This window comes from Periplaneta americana, chromosome 2 (genome assembly GCF_040183065.1).
Source record: "Periplaneta americana isolate PAMFEO1 chromosome 2, P.americana_PAMFEO1_priV1, whole genome shotgun sequence".
Taxonomy (NCBI): Eukaryota; Metazoa; Arthropoda; class Insecta; order Blattodea; family Blattidae; genus Periplaneta; species Periplaneta americana.
In genome coordinates, this window is record NC_091118.1 from 212200463 (window position 1) to 212219444 (window position 18982).

Genomic DNA, 18982 nt, shown 5'->3' on the forward strand with positions numbered 1-18982 from the left:
TTCGAAGAGATGGAAAAATTCAAATATCTTGGAGCAACAGTAACAAATATAAATGACACTCGGGAGGAAATTAAACGCAGAATAAATATGGGAAATGCCTGTTATTATTCGGTTGAGAAGCTTTTGTCATCTAGTCTTCTGTCAAAAAATCTGAAAGTTAGAATTTATAAAACAGTTATATTACCTGATCTTCTGTATGGTTGTGAAACTTAGACTCTCACTTTGAGAGAGGAACAGAGATTAAGGGTGTTTGAGAATAAGGTTCTTAGGAAAATATTTGGGGCTAAGAGGGATGAAGTTACAGGAGAATGGAGAAAGTTACACAACACAGAACTGCACGCATTGTATTCTTCACCTGACATAATTAGGAACATAAAATCCAGACGTTTGAGATGGGCAGGACATGTAGCACGTATGGGAGAATCCAGAAATATAGAGTGTTAGATGGGAGGCCAGAGGGAAAAAGACCTTTGGGGAGGCCGAGACGTAGATGGAAGGATAATATTAAAATGGATTTGAGGGAGGTGGGATATGATGATAGAGAATGGATTAATCTTGCTCAGGATAGGGACCAATGGCGGGCTTATGTGAGGGCAGCAATGAACCTCCAGGTTCCTTAAAAGCCAGTAAGTAAGTAAGTACTAATTTAGATTATCGTAGTCTATTACGAACAAAATATATTCAACATTTTATTTGTTCCATTGTTGTAAAAATGGCGCTAAACGATTTTCGCATCACATTTCTTGATAAATCAAGAGAAAAATAGGACATAATTATTACGAGAGTTCTTCCATTTGAGGAAGAAAGTAAAATAAAATAAATTGAAAGAACTCCGCATATAATCGATTGATCTGGTACAATCTGTTTCTTTAATGCCTTCACGTTTTGAAGTTTTGTTTGCATTCAGCACTTCATCCCCTTTCCACTGTTATGTTAGTAAGTATGTATATAACACACAGATAGTCATTTCTATGAGCAGTGCTCTTCTCAAATGTTGGCATAGCAACGGAAACGAGATCTATTTTGTGATGACGACGTAGCTGCTACTCTAGCATGATCACCACTGAAAACCGGAATACACAATAGGAATACAGGTAGGGGCGGAAGTAGAATATGTACAGGGACATCATTTTATTTTTACTAACATTTTTAATATTAACTTGCCTATATCTCTGGATCAACACCGTTTTCTACCCCCTTCCACGACTGGAGTTCGATGTTACTGGCGTAATGTACAAACAAATCACTTTACTAGGTATAGGAGGGAAGAAAAGTAGTTCATCCATTTACGTAAACTAGGAAATATCGCGATTTTTAGTTTGATAATTTTCATTAGGTTTTTCTTTAATCAAAATACAGTACAGTATTAACAATCAGTGTTTTTACTCACGAACTGAGCTGTCCATGCGGACGTATTCATTATGCAGTGTATATTATACTGTCTACAGCACATTAGCGTACAATATAGAGAATGAAGTTAAATTGAAAAATAATTATAATATGGATATTTAAACACATTTTTGAAAATGGTGGCCGTTCATTTCGATACAGGCTTCAGTTCTAATGTGCATATTATCCCACTATAGACTATTGTACCTAATTCCAATTACCAGTTTCGTCCTTCGTACTAGTAACTCATGTTGAAATAATTCTGTACCTACTCTATAAAAGAGTACCTTACGCACTGTAAATTCAATCTTCACTTCGGCTCGATTCGAAAAGATAAAATTACTCAGACATGCTATCTACTGTCCGTCCAAGTAGTTATGTCGTAGGGTCGTAGAAAGGGGGGAAATCACGTGACAGCTAATTACTTAACGAGGCCCTTTTATTTAAGTTATTTTAAACAGTTGTATAATATTACGTAGACGTCCAATTCCTAACAGAAATTAATGTTCTCAGAAAAGAGCTAAGACAGCCCAGCCACTAGCTGGCGAATAAAAGCTGATGGGGGAAACCGGGATGCGACGTAGGCAAATAGACGACAGTACATGTGCGAAAATGATTCAATATTGACAGCTCTTTCGTCACTGGAAAACGCGAACATATTTTTGGAACGTACTGTTTACTATGACCGTAAGGCTACTATGACTGTATATGCGGTCTTGGAGGACGGTTGAGCTTCATTAGTAGAAGGGGTGGGAGTGAAGTACATACAAAAGCTCAGGTACAATAAAAATTGAAGTAAAAATAAAATGATGTCCCTGTAGTTTCGTTGTCAGTACGACTAAAGAACGAGGCGGAATTAATGGAATCCAGTGTATCACTGAATAAGGATTGGAAATACACGTTAATCACAATTTTTCGGCATTTTAGGAAGAGAGCTGTGGTATGTACTTACATACCTATTATCTTGCAGATGAACACTGTTACCAATTTTTAATTATTATTTTAAAAGTATAATGTTTGATTATTATGCTAATTTTTTTCATTGCTGGGTCTGTATTGCAAAAACCCCATCTAACTGGCATAATGTGTGTATGAGGGGAGAGGACTAGCTTGCCAGCTGCTTTGCAAATACTGTATTATTCTGTGTGTACTTAACTTTAGAGTAAACTAGAGGCTTGTGCAGCAAATACTGCAAACTAAGTCCATAAGAAGTTCAAATAAAAATTGTTCAGATTTATTTTCAGTGAAGAATATCAGACATTTTGAAAGTTATATGCGCCCTAAATAAAATTGTCCATCATAAATCGTTAGCAGCTTCAGTGTTTCATTCGTTGCTGGTTGCGGGAAATAAACTTATTCATCACGGTAGCAAGAAGTGAAATGGCATGCTATTTTCCCTACAACAAAATATGCTTGGCAGCGATCACAGATCTAATTGATTAAACCAAAGAAATATGAAATTAATTTTTATGTAGTTTAAAGACGCAGCTGAAATAGGAAGCATGACTCAATTACCACCAAGAAAAATTAGAGAATCAGACACATAAATATCTTTATGCTCGACCATGCCGAAATGTAGTAATTATACACCTGGTAGCAGACCTTTAATGCATGTCATTAAAGTACACCTACTCATTAAAGGTCAGGTCTTTCAGCCAATGACGACTCAGGTTACAACTGTTCAGCCAATGACAGGTCAGCTTTCTACCGTTATAAAACCGCAAGCAGCGATTATTCTCGGATATGCAATCGAAAGAGAATTAGCGAAAAGTCACGGAGGCTGGAAATCCAATACTGTCGCAGAAGATTATGTTCTGTTACTATAATAATTAGCGTTAATTGTAAATAATATTCAAATAAATTCAATTTGTCATCTCGTTTTTCAATGTCTAATTTAATTTCAATGTTATCTCTGTAGGTTCTTATGGCCTAGCAAGGTCAATGTGAACATCTGTTCATCGGAAAAAATCAATACTTTCGCGTCTGCCAACATCTCACAACATACGGGACATTGGTCAAGGTCAGATACAAAGAAAATTTATAATATCAAGTTAGAAATATGGTCGAGCATAAAAAGTCGTATGAAACTCGCCTATAATGGTAATTAAGAAGCTCGTATGAAAATTATGAAACTCGTTTGCGCTCGTTTCATAAATATCCATACTCGCTTCTTAATCACCTTCATTATAGGCTCGTTGCATAATTTACTAATATCACACTGCCATTAATTATATGAAAAAGACCCACACTACTTGACTAATAACTATAAAAGTATTTCGTTTTTAATAACAATATTGTTACCTTACGTAAGTTTTATAGTTTTTAGATAGCCGTAAATTATATAAATGAAGACTTAATATAAAATATTCTTTCTCTACGTCTACTTACTTAGGTTTCACCAGCGTTTCACTTTCATAACATCAATATACCATTATGTATTGCATTAACTATAATAATGTTTCATTTTTAATGGTAATAATATCACCAAACATTCTTAAGTTTTGTAGTTCTTAACATCCAATACACAGCTGTACTCGGAAAACTACACACCAGAGAATCAGACCTGTAAATTATTTTTTATATATTATCAAAAAATTACACAAATGAAGATCGACATATTGGCATTATGATGTGAAAGAATCTGAGCCATCTGAACTCTATGTCGGCAATCCTGTAGGTCATGACCTTCGTGTAATAGTCTATTGTTTATTGTAGTGTGTGTTTTGTTTTATTCTGAAATGCAATTAATTAGTTTCTCAAAACTGACGAGAGATGGATTTTGGAAAATAGGAAAATGATGTAGGAAAATTGAAATTTCACTGAAAAGTACTATTTTTCTGAAAAACTTTGGGTTCCAAGCTTAAAAATGAGGGGTTACTTATTAAAATCCGTTCAGCCGTTTTCCCGTAATTTCCATTACCAGTTCAAATTATATATATAGATGTGCCTCAACTTCGAAGTCTAGTCATTACTAATGTTCATAACTTGTAACAAGGTTACCAATACAGATTCATGCAACGGAAATGCCTGCTTTTCACTTATGTACCACTTTGTCACAGTAAAGACATAGGCAACAGCATCCCCGACTAGCTGCAGTTTGTCTTGACTCAAACACTCGCTCACTGCTCTATAGCATGCAGATTATCCCACCTGTAGATACCGACATTCGGCTTTCGCGTGATCAGCTACAACTCCTTACGTGTTCACTCACCACGCCTGTGATAAAGCAGTCTATCTCAGTTGTTTTATGTTTCACTACCCCCTGTTACCACCCCGCCGACAGGGGCAAATTTCCGTCTTATGCATGTCTTCGTTGCGTTAGATGACTTGCATGGCCCTACTAACGTGCCTTGAATTCCCACTAACACGTAAAGAACAGCTCTGACACTTCGTCGGATCCCAGGTCGTTGGTTCGAAACCCGCCAGGCAATTATATTATTATTTGTCCGTTGGCTAAGCTATGTCTGCTGTTGTCATGGGTGCAAGCCGGTGTTGTGTTAACCTATCACTAGGAAGCCACCAGCGCGTTTGTGTGCTGTTTTGCAGTAACGCTCGGGCGTGGGTTCGATTCCAGCTTGACTGATTGCCAGGTTGGTTTTCTTTCGACGTTTCCCCCAAACGCAAGGAGAATATCAGGTAATCTATCGCGAATCCTTGGCCTGATCTTGACAATTACCACCTTCCTATATCACTAATTTCACCGACACTAAATAACCCTGTAGCTGATATAATGCCGTTAAATAACCAACTGAAAAACATCGCGGGAGTTTCACTATCAATTACGTGTGAGGTCTATAAAAATTTTGCATGTGGACGCTGATCCGGTATCGATATCAGACAGAAGCTGCGTAGAAGAAGAAAAAGAAGAATACTTTAAAATTTTATTTCCATCAGGTTTCAACTATTGTATTGCAACATACATTACATGTAGTATTTTCATAATAGACAGACTGATGGGGAAATAGGTGGTTGAAGAGATTTACAAATAAATGGGAAGCTAAAAAGACAGATTTTGTGTAGGTACAGAGTGGGCGAAAAGTCCCAGTACGCCTGTTGTTACGCTATATTTATTAATATGCAGTATTTATTCATTATGAATGAAATTGTGCCTGTTATGCATCGAAGACGTTAGTGTGAGCGAGTTCCATCATTATCACATGAGGAAGACTGTGCTCAATTTCATGTTAATAGTGGAGATTCTCCTTAACCCAAAAGAAGATCTACAGTGAGAGACATGTAACATTAATTTCTTGGAATAAGTAATAACTTGTATCTTTGATTAGTGAAATGATTGTGATAGTAAGTATAGGCCTAAAGAAATATGTCCCTGAAATTAGTTTCCTTTCTCCTGAACCATGAATAGAGATTAGTTGGTTACATCCTTATTCTTCAAAATTGTTGAGCGGGCGAAAATGTTTCAAGATCTGTAACGCGGTTCATAAAACTATAGTTTTAATTCCTTCTCAGCATAGATACATGGGATGTATGTATGTATGTATGTATGTATGTATGTATGTATGTATGTACTGTACATATGTATGGACGTAAGGAGATAGACGAAGGGAAGGAAGGTTGGTTGGTTTGATGGATGGAGACAGGTATGGGTGTATGGACAGAGATAGGAATGTTTGGATAGTTGAAGAAATACATTATTAACGGCTCTCATTGCAGCTACGTCCGAGGTTTTCACTTTGTAGTCTCTGTCTGCATGTTACGTAAGTTGTCTTGTACATCCAATAAGCAATCCATGAACTATTGCCCTCTTGAATAGTCACTGATGTGACTTCATTAGGGACACGTAAAGTACCCTCCGGCCTCGACACGCAGCAGTACATACTTCACTTCGAGTAGCCTTGTTATTGACTACTAGATGCATGCACCACCATCACATCGTCTCTCCTCTGAAATTCTTTACACAATGACGTCAGGGATTTCCGGAATTTATCACAATTTAAAATTAAATCACAAAGGGGTGTTTTATTGCATGAATCTTAGTTTTTTTGCTAGATATCACGCTTTGTATTTCAATGTAATACATTTTCATATTAATTTAATTTTGGAATATGTATGATAAGAACTTTCTTGTGTTAAATATTATTAATGTAACTTGTTAACATGTTTCGACCTATTTTCGGTCATCTTCGGAACTGGTCGTTGTTGGTCTTGGCGCCTCTTGTTTCCTGTGTGGGTGCGTTCGTAGTGTAGAGTCAAAGAGTGTGTGTGTTTTGAAATTGAGTTGTGTGTTGAGAATATCGTTGGGCTGTGTTTTCGTGTGTCTGTATATTTCATATTGTTCGAGTTAAACTTCAAAACACACACACTCTTTGACTCTACACTACGAACGCACCCATACAGGAAAGAAGAGGAGCCAAGACCAACAACGACCAGTTCCGAAGATGACCGAAAATAGGTCGAAACATGTTAACAAGTATGTTAATAATATTTAACACAAGAAAGTTCTTGTCATACATATTCCGAAGTGATACAGTGTTAAAAGTTGTGTAATCAAGATGTAAAATTTAATTTTGTTTCATATTATTAACTGTCTTTTATCTATAATTTGCTAGTATATAAATAAGGAGTATCCCAACAAGAACGCCGGATTTAATAATGTGAATAAATGCAACAAAAACAGATAAGAGAACTCAATAGTGCTGCCAGACTAACAACAAGAAGACACTGTTGGCACATTGTTATTGAGTTGGCGGCACTGTTATCTGTTCTGTTACCTGCTTTGTTTGCATTTATTCACATTATTAAATCTGCGTTCGTGTTGGGACACTCTTTATAACATTGCTGTTTAAGCTGTCATTACTATTATTTTGCACATGAGCTACTGTTGAATTCTGTCATTACTGTTATAGATTAATTTTATTTTTAATAGAGAGAATATCATCGAAATGATAGCCTTCCAAATCTTGGATTTAAAATATCGGCATCCTAATCAATTCAAATGAATAAAAAAGAAAATGTAAATTAATGTTAAAAAATACATAATTAAATTATAAAAAAGAATATTCTGCGACAAGATTTGGTAGCTATCAAAACGATAAAAATTTATTAAAAATAAATAATATACATTGAATATTATAAAGATGAATATTGATGGTGATTGATGATGTTCAATGGAGATTTTAAAATGGTTGATGCAATTGTCTGAAGAGTCTTATCAGAAACCTTTAATTGCCTGAGGATCTCCAATGTAAATTTGGGAATTGTTCCTCGCGCACCAAACATAAGTCCAATGACATTCCAATCTTGAATATTATATTTAGACTGAGATCATCACAGCACGGAAGGTAAATAGCGCGTTTCTCTTGATGTACCTGCTTTGGTTGATCTTCATTAATTTCCAACCTTACAGTGGGGTCAAGAATGAGACCAGTTTTTTGTCTGTGTTTTACTTGTAGAGCATATTTCGTATTTCTGTTGATGTGATCTTAACTACAGCATAATAAATAAATAATAATAAATAAAATAAATAAATAAAATAAATTTAATTAATTACATTAATTATGAAACAAAAAAAATAATTCGATAACACTTTACATATATGTAAATTAACAGCCATTAATACAAATTTATATCCTTCACAGAAGTTTATATAAACTGATAGAGATTTATGTTAAATTAATGTTATTTTATACACGTTATTTATGCAGATACTCTATGTATGAATTTGATCAAGGTCACTGTTAGAGAGGTGTGCCTCAGAACATGGCCTTGGTTATTCAGTAATTAGTCAATATTTAAATAAATGAACTCCCATAAATTAAGGAAAAAACTATCGTTACAATGCGAATTATGCCTTTTAATACGTAAATGAGTCGCCTAGCATCAAACTGCAGTTTATCAAAAAATCCGATTTGTCAGAAAAAACGAAAAACTAGCACAGTTAGACTCGAAACGATGATTTTACTACCGGAATTAAGGCAGATAAATTCCAGTTTGACTCCAAACGAGCAGTTTAACACATTTCCTGCATAATTCTGCACTGAAACGTACCTTAATCCCACTTGGAGAAAGTTTGGCTCTAGGCGACTCAAATTGCCAACAGAACGTATCTGACTGACGGAAGGAAGAAGCGAAATAGCGGCAATGCAGTAGGATATGGCAGGCCTTGGTGATAATCATTATTGACACTCTGTATTCGTGTACCTGACTTCCATAATGTCAGTACATGAGGGTAAATAACCTCGGAACTTGATGCTCACACATCAGAAACATCAGGGGCCCAGAAACGCTCGAATGATGGCGGGATACTATGGCTCCCTCCTCACGATACAATCAGCACTGAAAAGGGAAGGGTTTTGGCTCGAACAGGAATTTTTGGTTAAAAATTTGTACAGAAACTTACCTCACAATGGTGATGAAGACCCTAAAAGCATTCATTTGTGTAACTCTCCGTTTGGTTGATATTGGTCAATACACTTCTTTAAAAATGTACATGAGGATTCTCTATACAATGCATGAAACAACATGGAGCAGAGTAATAAGCACAACACGCAGAAGCAACACCTGAACAATCTTCTGAACCACACTCCAGTGCTGAAAAATCAAATGCCACCTGAATTACATTTTTGAAGTCCGAGACTTGTTCAGGATTCACGTAACCAGCTGACTGCCAGGAATACTGAAGCATAGGGCGGTATACTGGAGCAGACAACTGGTTATGAATAACAGAGTGCATTTTCATTATAAACACTCGATTTCCCAAGTTAAGTTCTGGATTCTCAGCATGAGTCCTTATGCAATCTGTTATTCTCCGAGCATATATTTTGTACTGTCTAAGGAAATAGATATCCAGAGGCCGGATATATTTAGTTTTTTTTAATAAGTGGAATGATCATACATTCCACGTCCTAACCTTGGAATGATTCATTTATTAAGGTTGTGTCCTTGTGCGCATTCAATGACTCACACAACAATGTACACTTTTGATTAGCTGCAATATTTTCACACAGAACGTTGGAGAAAAATGTTCTTAAATGGGCTTTAGACATTTTATCACTCTCACTAGCTTCTAGGCTAGGCTAGACTTACGGGTAAGGTGTCCCATCCCCTAAACTTGTGCAGTGCTCTCCCCACCCCTCAACTTGTACAGTGCTCTAACAGACAAACCATACATTACACAAACGAATGCTTTTGGGAGCTTTACAGAGATATAAAGATGGGCCTTTAAACAAATTTTGGATACGAAATTCCTGTTCGAGCCGAAACCCTTCCCTTGTGAGTAGCAATAGGGATGTCGGTCCTACTTGCCGGTTGCCTTCGCCCCAACGAAGCATCCTGGTACTCATTTCTGGCACAAGATCATAATATAGCCGAAAATAATGAATCCATAATTCCATAGGGAATCGAATTCGTGACTTCCCAGTCCATAGCGCAACGTCTTAACGTTCTTGCCACGTAATAGAAATGTAGCATGCGTTCGTTGTTTTAATGTATTCAAATTAAGACTGTTTGACCTCTTCTGACCCGGGAAACACCTGTAGATGGAAGAGAGAAAGAGAGCTGCAATGTGTTACAGTTGCATGGATATGCAAAGCAAGCTACAGAGCAAGATTTATTATTCTTCTGCAGCCACGGTAATGGCTAAACATTAGCAGTCGATCCAGACAGATTAGGATCAGAGGCGGTGCATCAGTAAGGACCACTTAGGCTTGCACAAGGGAAAGGAACTTATTCGTCATTATTATCTAGCTAAGAACAAGAAGAAAATGTGATGCGACGAAGATTCGATTTAGAGATTTTCACACAATAGTAATATGCGTTACAAGAGCAGTATGTTGAAGTTTTCATGTTCGAGGAAAAGTTTGAAAAAGCGAAACGTAGTTGAGCTTTTTTAATTTCCGAGAATTGAAAGAAAACATACCGCTCGTGTATCGTACATTATTTTGTGCGAAGATCGTTTATTACATACCTGAAAGAGGAATTTCTAATTAGTTGCAATGAAATCTCCATCTTGGTTTCTGTTCAATGACGGCAAATTTGGGAAACAAAAATATCTATCTTCAACATTGTTGCTTTAAAATGCTTTCTGTGTTTACTATACTCCAGCAGGCCGTGATATACGTCTGTCTTTTTTTTCGCCCAGTCTATGATGAGTCTGGAATCTTGTTGATTTTTTCACGGTTTCCTTAATTTTACTTGCATCACGAATGCAGTAACTTTAGTGGAGTTGTAGAGTTTACTTAATTTTTGCAAATATTTAAAAACAATAATTAACTGTGCAATTTAGGTGAAATTGCAGTGGTAATTTTCCAATTTATAATTATTACTATATTGAACGTCTCTAAAAATAATATGTTAAAAGCCTAAAGCAGTAAAATCAATATGTCACTTAAGCGGTAAGAAGAGGGAAATTGTTATGTGTGTTAAGTTGGGAATACTGAATGTGGAATTTTAGACCTTCCGCGGATTGGTTTTGTGCGGAAACCAAGCAAATACTCACGATCTCGCACAAATACACTTTTTCAAATCTCTCTTGCAGAATAGTGCTTTGAACATGAAGCCTTCTTTCTGTGTACAGAGATTTCTCCAAACTATGGGACGAATTTGGCTCATCTTCAATATCTACCAGCCGATTTATCCGGGAATGATGCACGTAACACATTGTCATTGATAGTAACTAATTAATTCATTGATGAAGAGTCAAACTGGACGGCGTCGGCGATAGATACAGTGATTCACCTCATACGACGTGCGGTAGCAATAATAATAATAATAATAATAATAATAATAATAATAATAATAATAATAATAATAATAATAATCCGTGGCGCTACAGCCCGTGAAGGGCCTAGACCGACCAGCCGGCTGCTGGCCTCACGCCCACATGCCGAAGCAGAGGTGAACGATCATCCAACCAGAATGGAGGTATCGTGTGGTTAGCACGATGATCCCCCCAGCCGTTATAGTTGACATTCGCAACCGGATTTCGCTACCTATCGTAGCTCCCCAAGTGCATCACGATGCTGAGTGGGCACCGGTCCTATACACTGGCCGAAATTTCTTCCCCCATGAGGACTCGAACCAGCGCGCATTCCGTAACGTGAGTCCTAGGCAGGATGCCTTAGACCACGACGCCACGGCGCGGGACAGCAGCAGTAGTTGAAAATAGTAGTAGTAACAACAGTAGTTGTAGTAGTACTAGTAGTAGCAGTTACTTATGGCTTTTAAGGAACCCGGAAGTTCATTGACGCCCTCACATAGGCCTAAGCCCGCCATTGGTTCCTATCCTGAGCAAGATTAATCCAGTCCCTACAATCATATTTCACCTCCCTCAAATCCATTTTAATATTATCCTCTCAACTACGTCTCGGCGTAGCTCAGTGGTTAGAGTACTTGGTACGTAGGTACGTAGAACCAAGGACCCGGGTTCGATTCCCGCCGCTAGAGCGAATTTTTCTCCTCTAATAATCATTGTTACCATAACATATATTCTGTAGCACCAAAAATTAATCTTTACTTAGATTCTTCGCCCAACAGTGCTTATTAATGTGGAATCCCGGCCATCAAGTCGCTCAATTGAGTGCGCTCCTTGTATAATGGCAGTTGACTTAATATATGTCGAACTTGGAGTCAGGCCACAAAAAGGAAAAACACTAGAGGAGAAGAATTCGATCCGATGCTGTGGATTGAACTTCGGCGTAGCTCAATGGTTAGAGTACTTGGTACGTAGAACCAAGGATCCGGGTTCGATCCCCGGAGCCGGAGCGAATTTTTCTCCCTCAATAATCATTGTTACGTAACAAATATATTCTGTAGGAACAAAAATTAATCTTTACTTAGATAATTAGGAACATTAAATGCAGACGTTTGAGATGGGCAGGGCATGTAGCACGTATGTTCAAATCCAGAAATGCATTTAGAGTGTTAGTTGGGAGGCAGGAGAGAATAAGGTCTTTGGGGAGGCCGAGACGTAGGTGGGAGGATAATATTAAAATGGATTTGAGGGAGGTGGGATATAATTGTAGAGTCTACATTAATCTTGCTCAGGATAGGGACTAATGGCGGGCTTATGTGATGGCGGCAGTGAACCTGCGGGTCCCTTAAAAGCCATTTGTAAGTAAGTAGTAGAAAATAGGAGAGGTAGCTGCAGTAGTAGTAGAAAATCGTAGTAACAGTAATAGTAATAGTAGCAATGGTAGTAGTGATAGTAGCAATAGTAGTAGCTATAGTAGTAATGGTAGCAGTAGTATATAATATTAATACTGTATCACATCTCAGCTGCATTATGAGTCACTACTGGTTAATAAATTTGAACGAGTTTCCTAGTAACTGTAAAGTATAATATATTCTTTCGGTAACTCTCGTGTTAGAATGTGGGTTTATCATTCCGTGGACTCGGTTCAATCCCAGTAGTGTTACTGCCTTGCTGACAATATCGGAGGATGAGTTACTCCTCGAAGTTCCCTCCCTTTACCTTTCAACCTCACAAATTTAATATTACGTATAGTCTCCATTGCACTACAACTTATTAATAATATATGACTACAAGTGACGTAAGACCTTGAGAGATAAAACACGAAGCTGGAAAACCAAATGAACAATTTTCTCTGCGCTGAGTTTATGATTATAGACATCGAGTTTTAAGGCGCTAAAATGAATTTTATGTGCTTCGAAAGGAACTACCGCTTAGTGAAGTGGGTATTAAAATATGAATAAAGATACGAAATTAAATATACAGGGTGTTCGAAAAATGTCGTCCAAAAACAGCACTACAGGAGAGAGAGAGTATAATACCGATTAATTTAGGTGTAACTACAGTAACTATTTTACGACACTTTATCAACAGCTTAGGTTATTTAGCGTCTGAATGACATGAAAGGTTATTTAGCATCTGAACGACGAAGGTGATAATGCCGATGAAATGAGTCCGAAAGTTACCCAGCACTTGCTCATATTGGATTGAGGGAAAACCCCGGAAAAAACCTCACTCAGGTAACTTGCCCCGACCGTGAATAGAACCCGGGCCACCTGGTTTCGCGGCTAGACGCGCTAACCGTTACTCCACAGGTGTGGACCAGAAACTAAGTCCATGATAATTCGTTTCGAGGATATCTTGTATCTATCGTAGTATCTATCAGTAAAATTGGTAGAGAAAATACTATTTATCAGCGAACAATAGATAAGTTATTTAAATTTTAAGGACCGTTTCATAGACATTCTTAGCCCGGGCTTCCGGTGGATGATCAGCGAACTAACGTTTTTCGTATTCATAAACCAGTGTTACAGATATGATATGATATGAATCCTGTACAAGTAATCAGTCGATAGCCGGGGCTAGTTTAGCACGCTCGTAGCGCGGGCTAACGAAATGTCTATGAATAGCACCCTAAAAGTTTTTAATTGGTTTATAGCATTCAGTCTGTCGTGAAGCTCTGAGAACGTGGTTTATTTTCTAAAAAATGTACAATTTTAGCGACAAGTGAGAAATGTATATTTATTCCCATTTCAACTACGTAAAGTCTTATTTTTCTCTCCGCATTCTTTTCTATTCCCTGCATAATATGTTTACAATGTCACTAATCTTCTTAATTTTAGTCTAACGTTTTTACTGGCTGTTTTTCTGCATTTAGCGTGTTCTTCATCAATACAATATTATAGATTATTAATTTGTCATACAGAATAATATCTGTAATATTGACAATTAATATTTGAGGAGAAAAATTCGCTCCGGCGAATTCAATCCAAGTGGATCAAGGACCCGGGTTCGATCCCCGGCGCTGGAGCGAATTTTTCTCCTCAAATATTAATTGTCAATATTACAGATATTATTCTGTATGACAAGTTAATAAATCTATAATATTCTCAGTGGATTGAATTCGGCGTAGCTCAGTGGTCAGGCGCTTGGTACGTAGAACCAGGGACCCGGGTTCGATCCCCGGCGCCGGACAATATTAATTGTCAATTTTAGAGATATTATTCTGTATGACAAATGAATAAATCTATAATATTCTCATAGCTAGCAGTGCATATGTCTGTATAGATTTCTGTGCACTTAACGGCCAAACAAGTCACTCAGCTGAGTGCGCTCCTAGTATAATGGCAGTTGACATTGGACATATACGTCAACATATATGCCTAACATGGAGTCAGGCCATAAAGGGATAACATTAAAGGAGGAAGGTTCGATCCGGTGCTGTGGAATGAATTCGGCGTAGCTCAGTGGTCAGAGCGCTTGGTACGTAGAACCAAGGACCCGGGTTCGATCCTCGGCGCCGGAGCGAATTTTTCTGCTCAAATATTATTCATCAATACAGTTAACTGGAGCTGATATTACGGGACAGGTGACTGCGTGTATTACACGTATGACGACTAAAGACCTTGGTGCAAGGATCTTGTTTACTGTTAGCTTTAAAAGCAAGAGAATAGATTCCCTTATCACGATTTGTGCTCACTAATACTATATCTTCGGTGACGTTAAAATGGTGATTGCGAGAGATTTTCTATAAATTTTATTTAGTCATAAAAGATAGGAGGATGATTAATAGGGAAGAAGATAAGAAACTTGTGTGTTTTAAAATCTGGTAGTGGTGATACTGATATGCAATAGATGGAAAAAATTTAAAATCAATTTCCATGTTTTCGGAATAAATTTCTGATACCAATTTATTTATTTATTCTGGTGTAGTTAAGGCCATCACGCCTTCTCTTCCACAACACCAGGAATACAAATACAATAATAGAAATAAACAGAAAAAAATACACTATATACAAAGTAAAGCTACACAAGAAATAAAGAGAGAAAGAAAAAAAACACTATAAACAAAGTAAAGCCACACAAAAAAATATGCACAGGTTGCAGTCACACAAACTTTAAATGAGTGATTAAGTATAATAATTAATTGTATCCTAACTAATTAACTAACATAAACAAGAAACTTCCAATTTTAATCTAGATTAAAAAAGAAAATGAAAAAAAAAAATGTCGAACTACAAAGACATTGTAAAATAAAAATATACTTGTCCCTGGTTATTACGTTCATATGAGAACCTTAATAATAATAATAATAATAATAATAATAATAATAATAATAATAATAATAATAATAATAATAATAATAATAATAATCCGTGGCGCTACAGCCCGTGAAGGGCCTAGACCGACCAGCCGGCTGCTGGCTTCACGCCCACATGTCGAAGCAGAGGTGGACGATCATCCAACCAGAATGGAGGTATCGTGTGGTTAGCACGATGATCCCCTCAGCCGTTATAGCTGGTATTCGCAACCGGATTTCGCTACCTATCGTAGCTCCCCAAGTGCATCACGATGCTGTGTGGGCACCGGTCCCATACACTGGCCGAAATTTCATGCGATGAGAATCTTAGTCCTATTTATAATACTGTATTCTCATTCTTTTCTACCAATAAACAAATAATATTTTAAAATATATTTTAAATTAATACTGACCAGCACAAAATGAAAATATCAAATCACTTAATGTGAGGCAAATTCTAAATATGGAATTTAAATTAGAAAGAAGTGAAGAAACTGAAATACAGTATGTTTTCTAAGACTGAGTTTAGAATTAATACCACATTAATGTCCTCAAAGAAACATCGAAATGCAATACAAACTACAAGCTAACCGCACAATACAGGATATACAGAAATACCAGAAGGATTTGCTTCAGCATTTTGATAGATGAACGGTGTTTCATTGCAAAAAAATTATCTGCAGTATATATCTAAAAGACGACTAAACTGTGGGAGAACTAAATGGAGGTAATAGGAATATGGGACATTTGAATTGTATGAACAGGGATCAGTAGTCTTATTCCTTATCGTTATCACCGGTTAGCCGTTAAATCCGTTGTGATTCTGATATCGTATCCGAAAGACAAATGCAACGATCAGAAGCGCGTAACTGTCACAGGAGTCCAACTTTCCAATCGGAAGAAGTTCAAGTAAGTCAACACTGTGACTCTGGATGCTCTGTTACTCTTTCATATAGGAAATGTCAAGTAAGTAAGACAAAACTGTGAAGATACTCAAAATTTAACATCTATCATGAAAGGGTGCTAAGAACTTTTATACTTACAGTATACAGGCTTACAGATGTTATTGCTGTAGTTCGGAGTTACATCAGAAATAACTGTAGATCTGCGCTGCGCGTAAAATCTGGAACATACGCATAAGATATACCTTTCAGATCTCGTACTCTTATGGTGGAACCACAGTCCAGTATATACAGTCACGAAGCTCAATACGTAGTAAATATGCATCCATAGATAGTTGCTAACCACTAGAATCGCTAATATCGCCTCATTACAGACAATGCGAAATAGTACCGGCACAGTCTATTGTTCCTAGTACCCTCAACAACTCAAGTTTCGTAACTGTATATACTAGACTGTGGTGGAACTTCTAAGCAGAAAAATTAGGTTCAAACACAAGGTATAAAGTGCGAAACTTTCCTTTTAAGTATATGAATCGAGTTTTAAGCTCATTTAAAATAAATATAGTCCTAAAGACATCACAATTTATTCGACTAGATATTTGAAACTACCACAGATCTACTTTAACATGTAAACTTAATATAATTCTCGTATTATTATGTTTTATTGTCATTAAGCAGTAATCCACTGCAATAGGCAAACGGCCTTACGAATAACTAATACAGACGTTTAACTTATATAGTGAATAGCTCCTCTATAAGTCATGTGTAAATTCCTGACTAATAATCACATACGTTGCATATAACCAGGCTTCGAGACTTTGGACCCGATACAATAAGTTTACTATGCATGTACTATAGGTTGTTGACTCGCTGCAGGTAGATAGAGATGTGGTGAGGTAACAACGTTGCTATTTAGAGTAGAGTACGGTAGTATGGGGAAACACACATATGTACATTCTGAAAGTAAATATACATTACACAATGACAATGTCAAAAGAATGTGAAAAGCATTTATTCTCCTGTCTTTTATAAGCATTTGTGTTTAATTATACACAGTGTTAATGGTGGAAATAAACATGTAGCAATTTTAATTTCTTCATTTATCCTATTGGTCGTCTTTAGGAAGTGCAGTTACAGTACCGAATTGCAATGTACTACAAGATACATTTTCAGTGTCTCAAACGTAAATCTTTTTCAGTTATCTACCAAACACAGTTTGTACTGTAGAAAGCTGCGCTCTACGTCGCATGACGTGATAGGGACAAAACGAAAAAAACCTAACATCATTGCAGTCTCTAAGAGACAGTCCTCTATTGTCGGGTGACTCTATGTCCACTAATTTGCTGTTTATGTTACACAATGTTCCATATCCGTTATTTTTATATAAAATTGATTTCCACTTCTGTTTTACACATTCAGTAACCGGTGTACTTGGTGAATCATTAATTCTCTGCATCATTTTCTAAATTAATTTCAGGGCTTCCGGTATCTCTTGCTCTGACTTTTCTAACCGTGTAATAGTTTCAGACACAGTTTGTATGAAAACCAAATTATTCGTCAGAACCTTCAAATCCAGAGCGTTTTCCTTTGCGTATTTGTTGGCATTCATTCTACAGTACCCCCACCCATTGTAGCCTACGCTTTACCACTATACTCAGTACGCCGTTATGCGGATTTCTCACTGAACTGCTCTATTGGGTCCGAAGTCTCTTAGCCTGTATATAACAATATAACTGTTGCACAGCTACGTCATAGTTTCGTCATTACTTCATTACGAAAGGTAACAGAATAACTGAGATTCTCTGTTGCATCCAATTGTGCCGCGCTAAGTATCGATAGTACAACGGGGCCTCATCGATTACCACGCTATATTTTGATCAAAGAGTACAACTACAGCAATATTACTCTAATAATTCTGTGCTATTTGAATTGTTTTTCTGTGATTATAAGGCAACCATCGTCATAAAATGACAATCGATACGAAAGCTGTTAGAGAATTGACAATTTTTTTCTCTGTATACAACACTTAAACACACACTTCCGTGTTTATAACTATAATAAAGCAATTCCCATGTATAGTTAAACGCTACTCATACATCCATCGCTTATATATGGTTTATTAGTAATGTTTTCTGTCTCGATTCTGTATAAACCTCGTATAAAAATTGTACACCGTTTATTAGTAAGACCGAAAGTCAATAAGAACATAATATAAGCATAAAAGTATTTCATTTGCATAATTTCAGGATAAAATGACCCCAGGTGAAGAAATGAAGAAAATATTATGTCCTACGGCTTATGAGAAATCGCTCTACTCAAACAGAAAGGTGGCATGATCGAAATGACTTTTCCTGTTTCTGTTATGCTTATCTAACGCATCCTATTTTCAGTGAACATCTGGTAAACGACTTTTTCAACATGACAATACTTTATCTTTTCCACTTCGTATAGTGAGAGGATCTATTATCACAGATAATATCACAAGAGTTCTCATGTTGTGAGTAATTCGCGAGGGAATTATCCAAGGAGGTGAGAAGTCGAGTGATATTTGATCACTACTATTTCATGCATAATAAATAAATACATTAAAAAAAGAACATAAAACAATTATATTACTATTAAATAAGATATTTAAGTTGCTAACTTAATATATTATTTCATTGCCCGCCATGGTCTTGGCCTCCT

General features: G+C 36.8%; 1 protein-coding gene across 2 annotated transcripts in view; it reads left to right on the forward strand.

The window, feature by feature from the left end:
- Window positions 1–18982, forward strand: part of LOC138695101 (calcyphosin-like protein) — a 131437-nt gene that overhangs the window by 54082 nt on the left and 58373 nt on the right. The window contains exon 1 of one of the 2 annotated variants that reach the window (XM_069819492.1): window positions 16233–16361. The exons of the other annotated variant lie outside the window; for it this stretch is intronic. Within the exon in view, the coding sequence (XP_069675593.1) occupies window positions 16355–16361 (7 nt within the window). The 5' untranslated portion in view covers window positions 16233–16354. Of the gene's footprint in view, window positions 1–16232; window positions 16362–18982 lie in introns of those variants that run through there. 2 annotated transcript variants of the gene reach the window in all.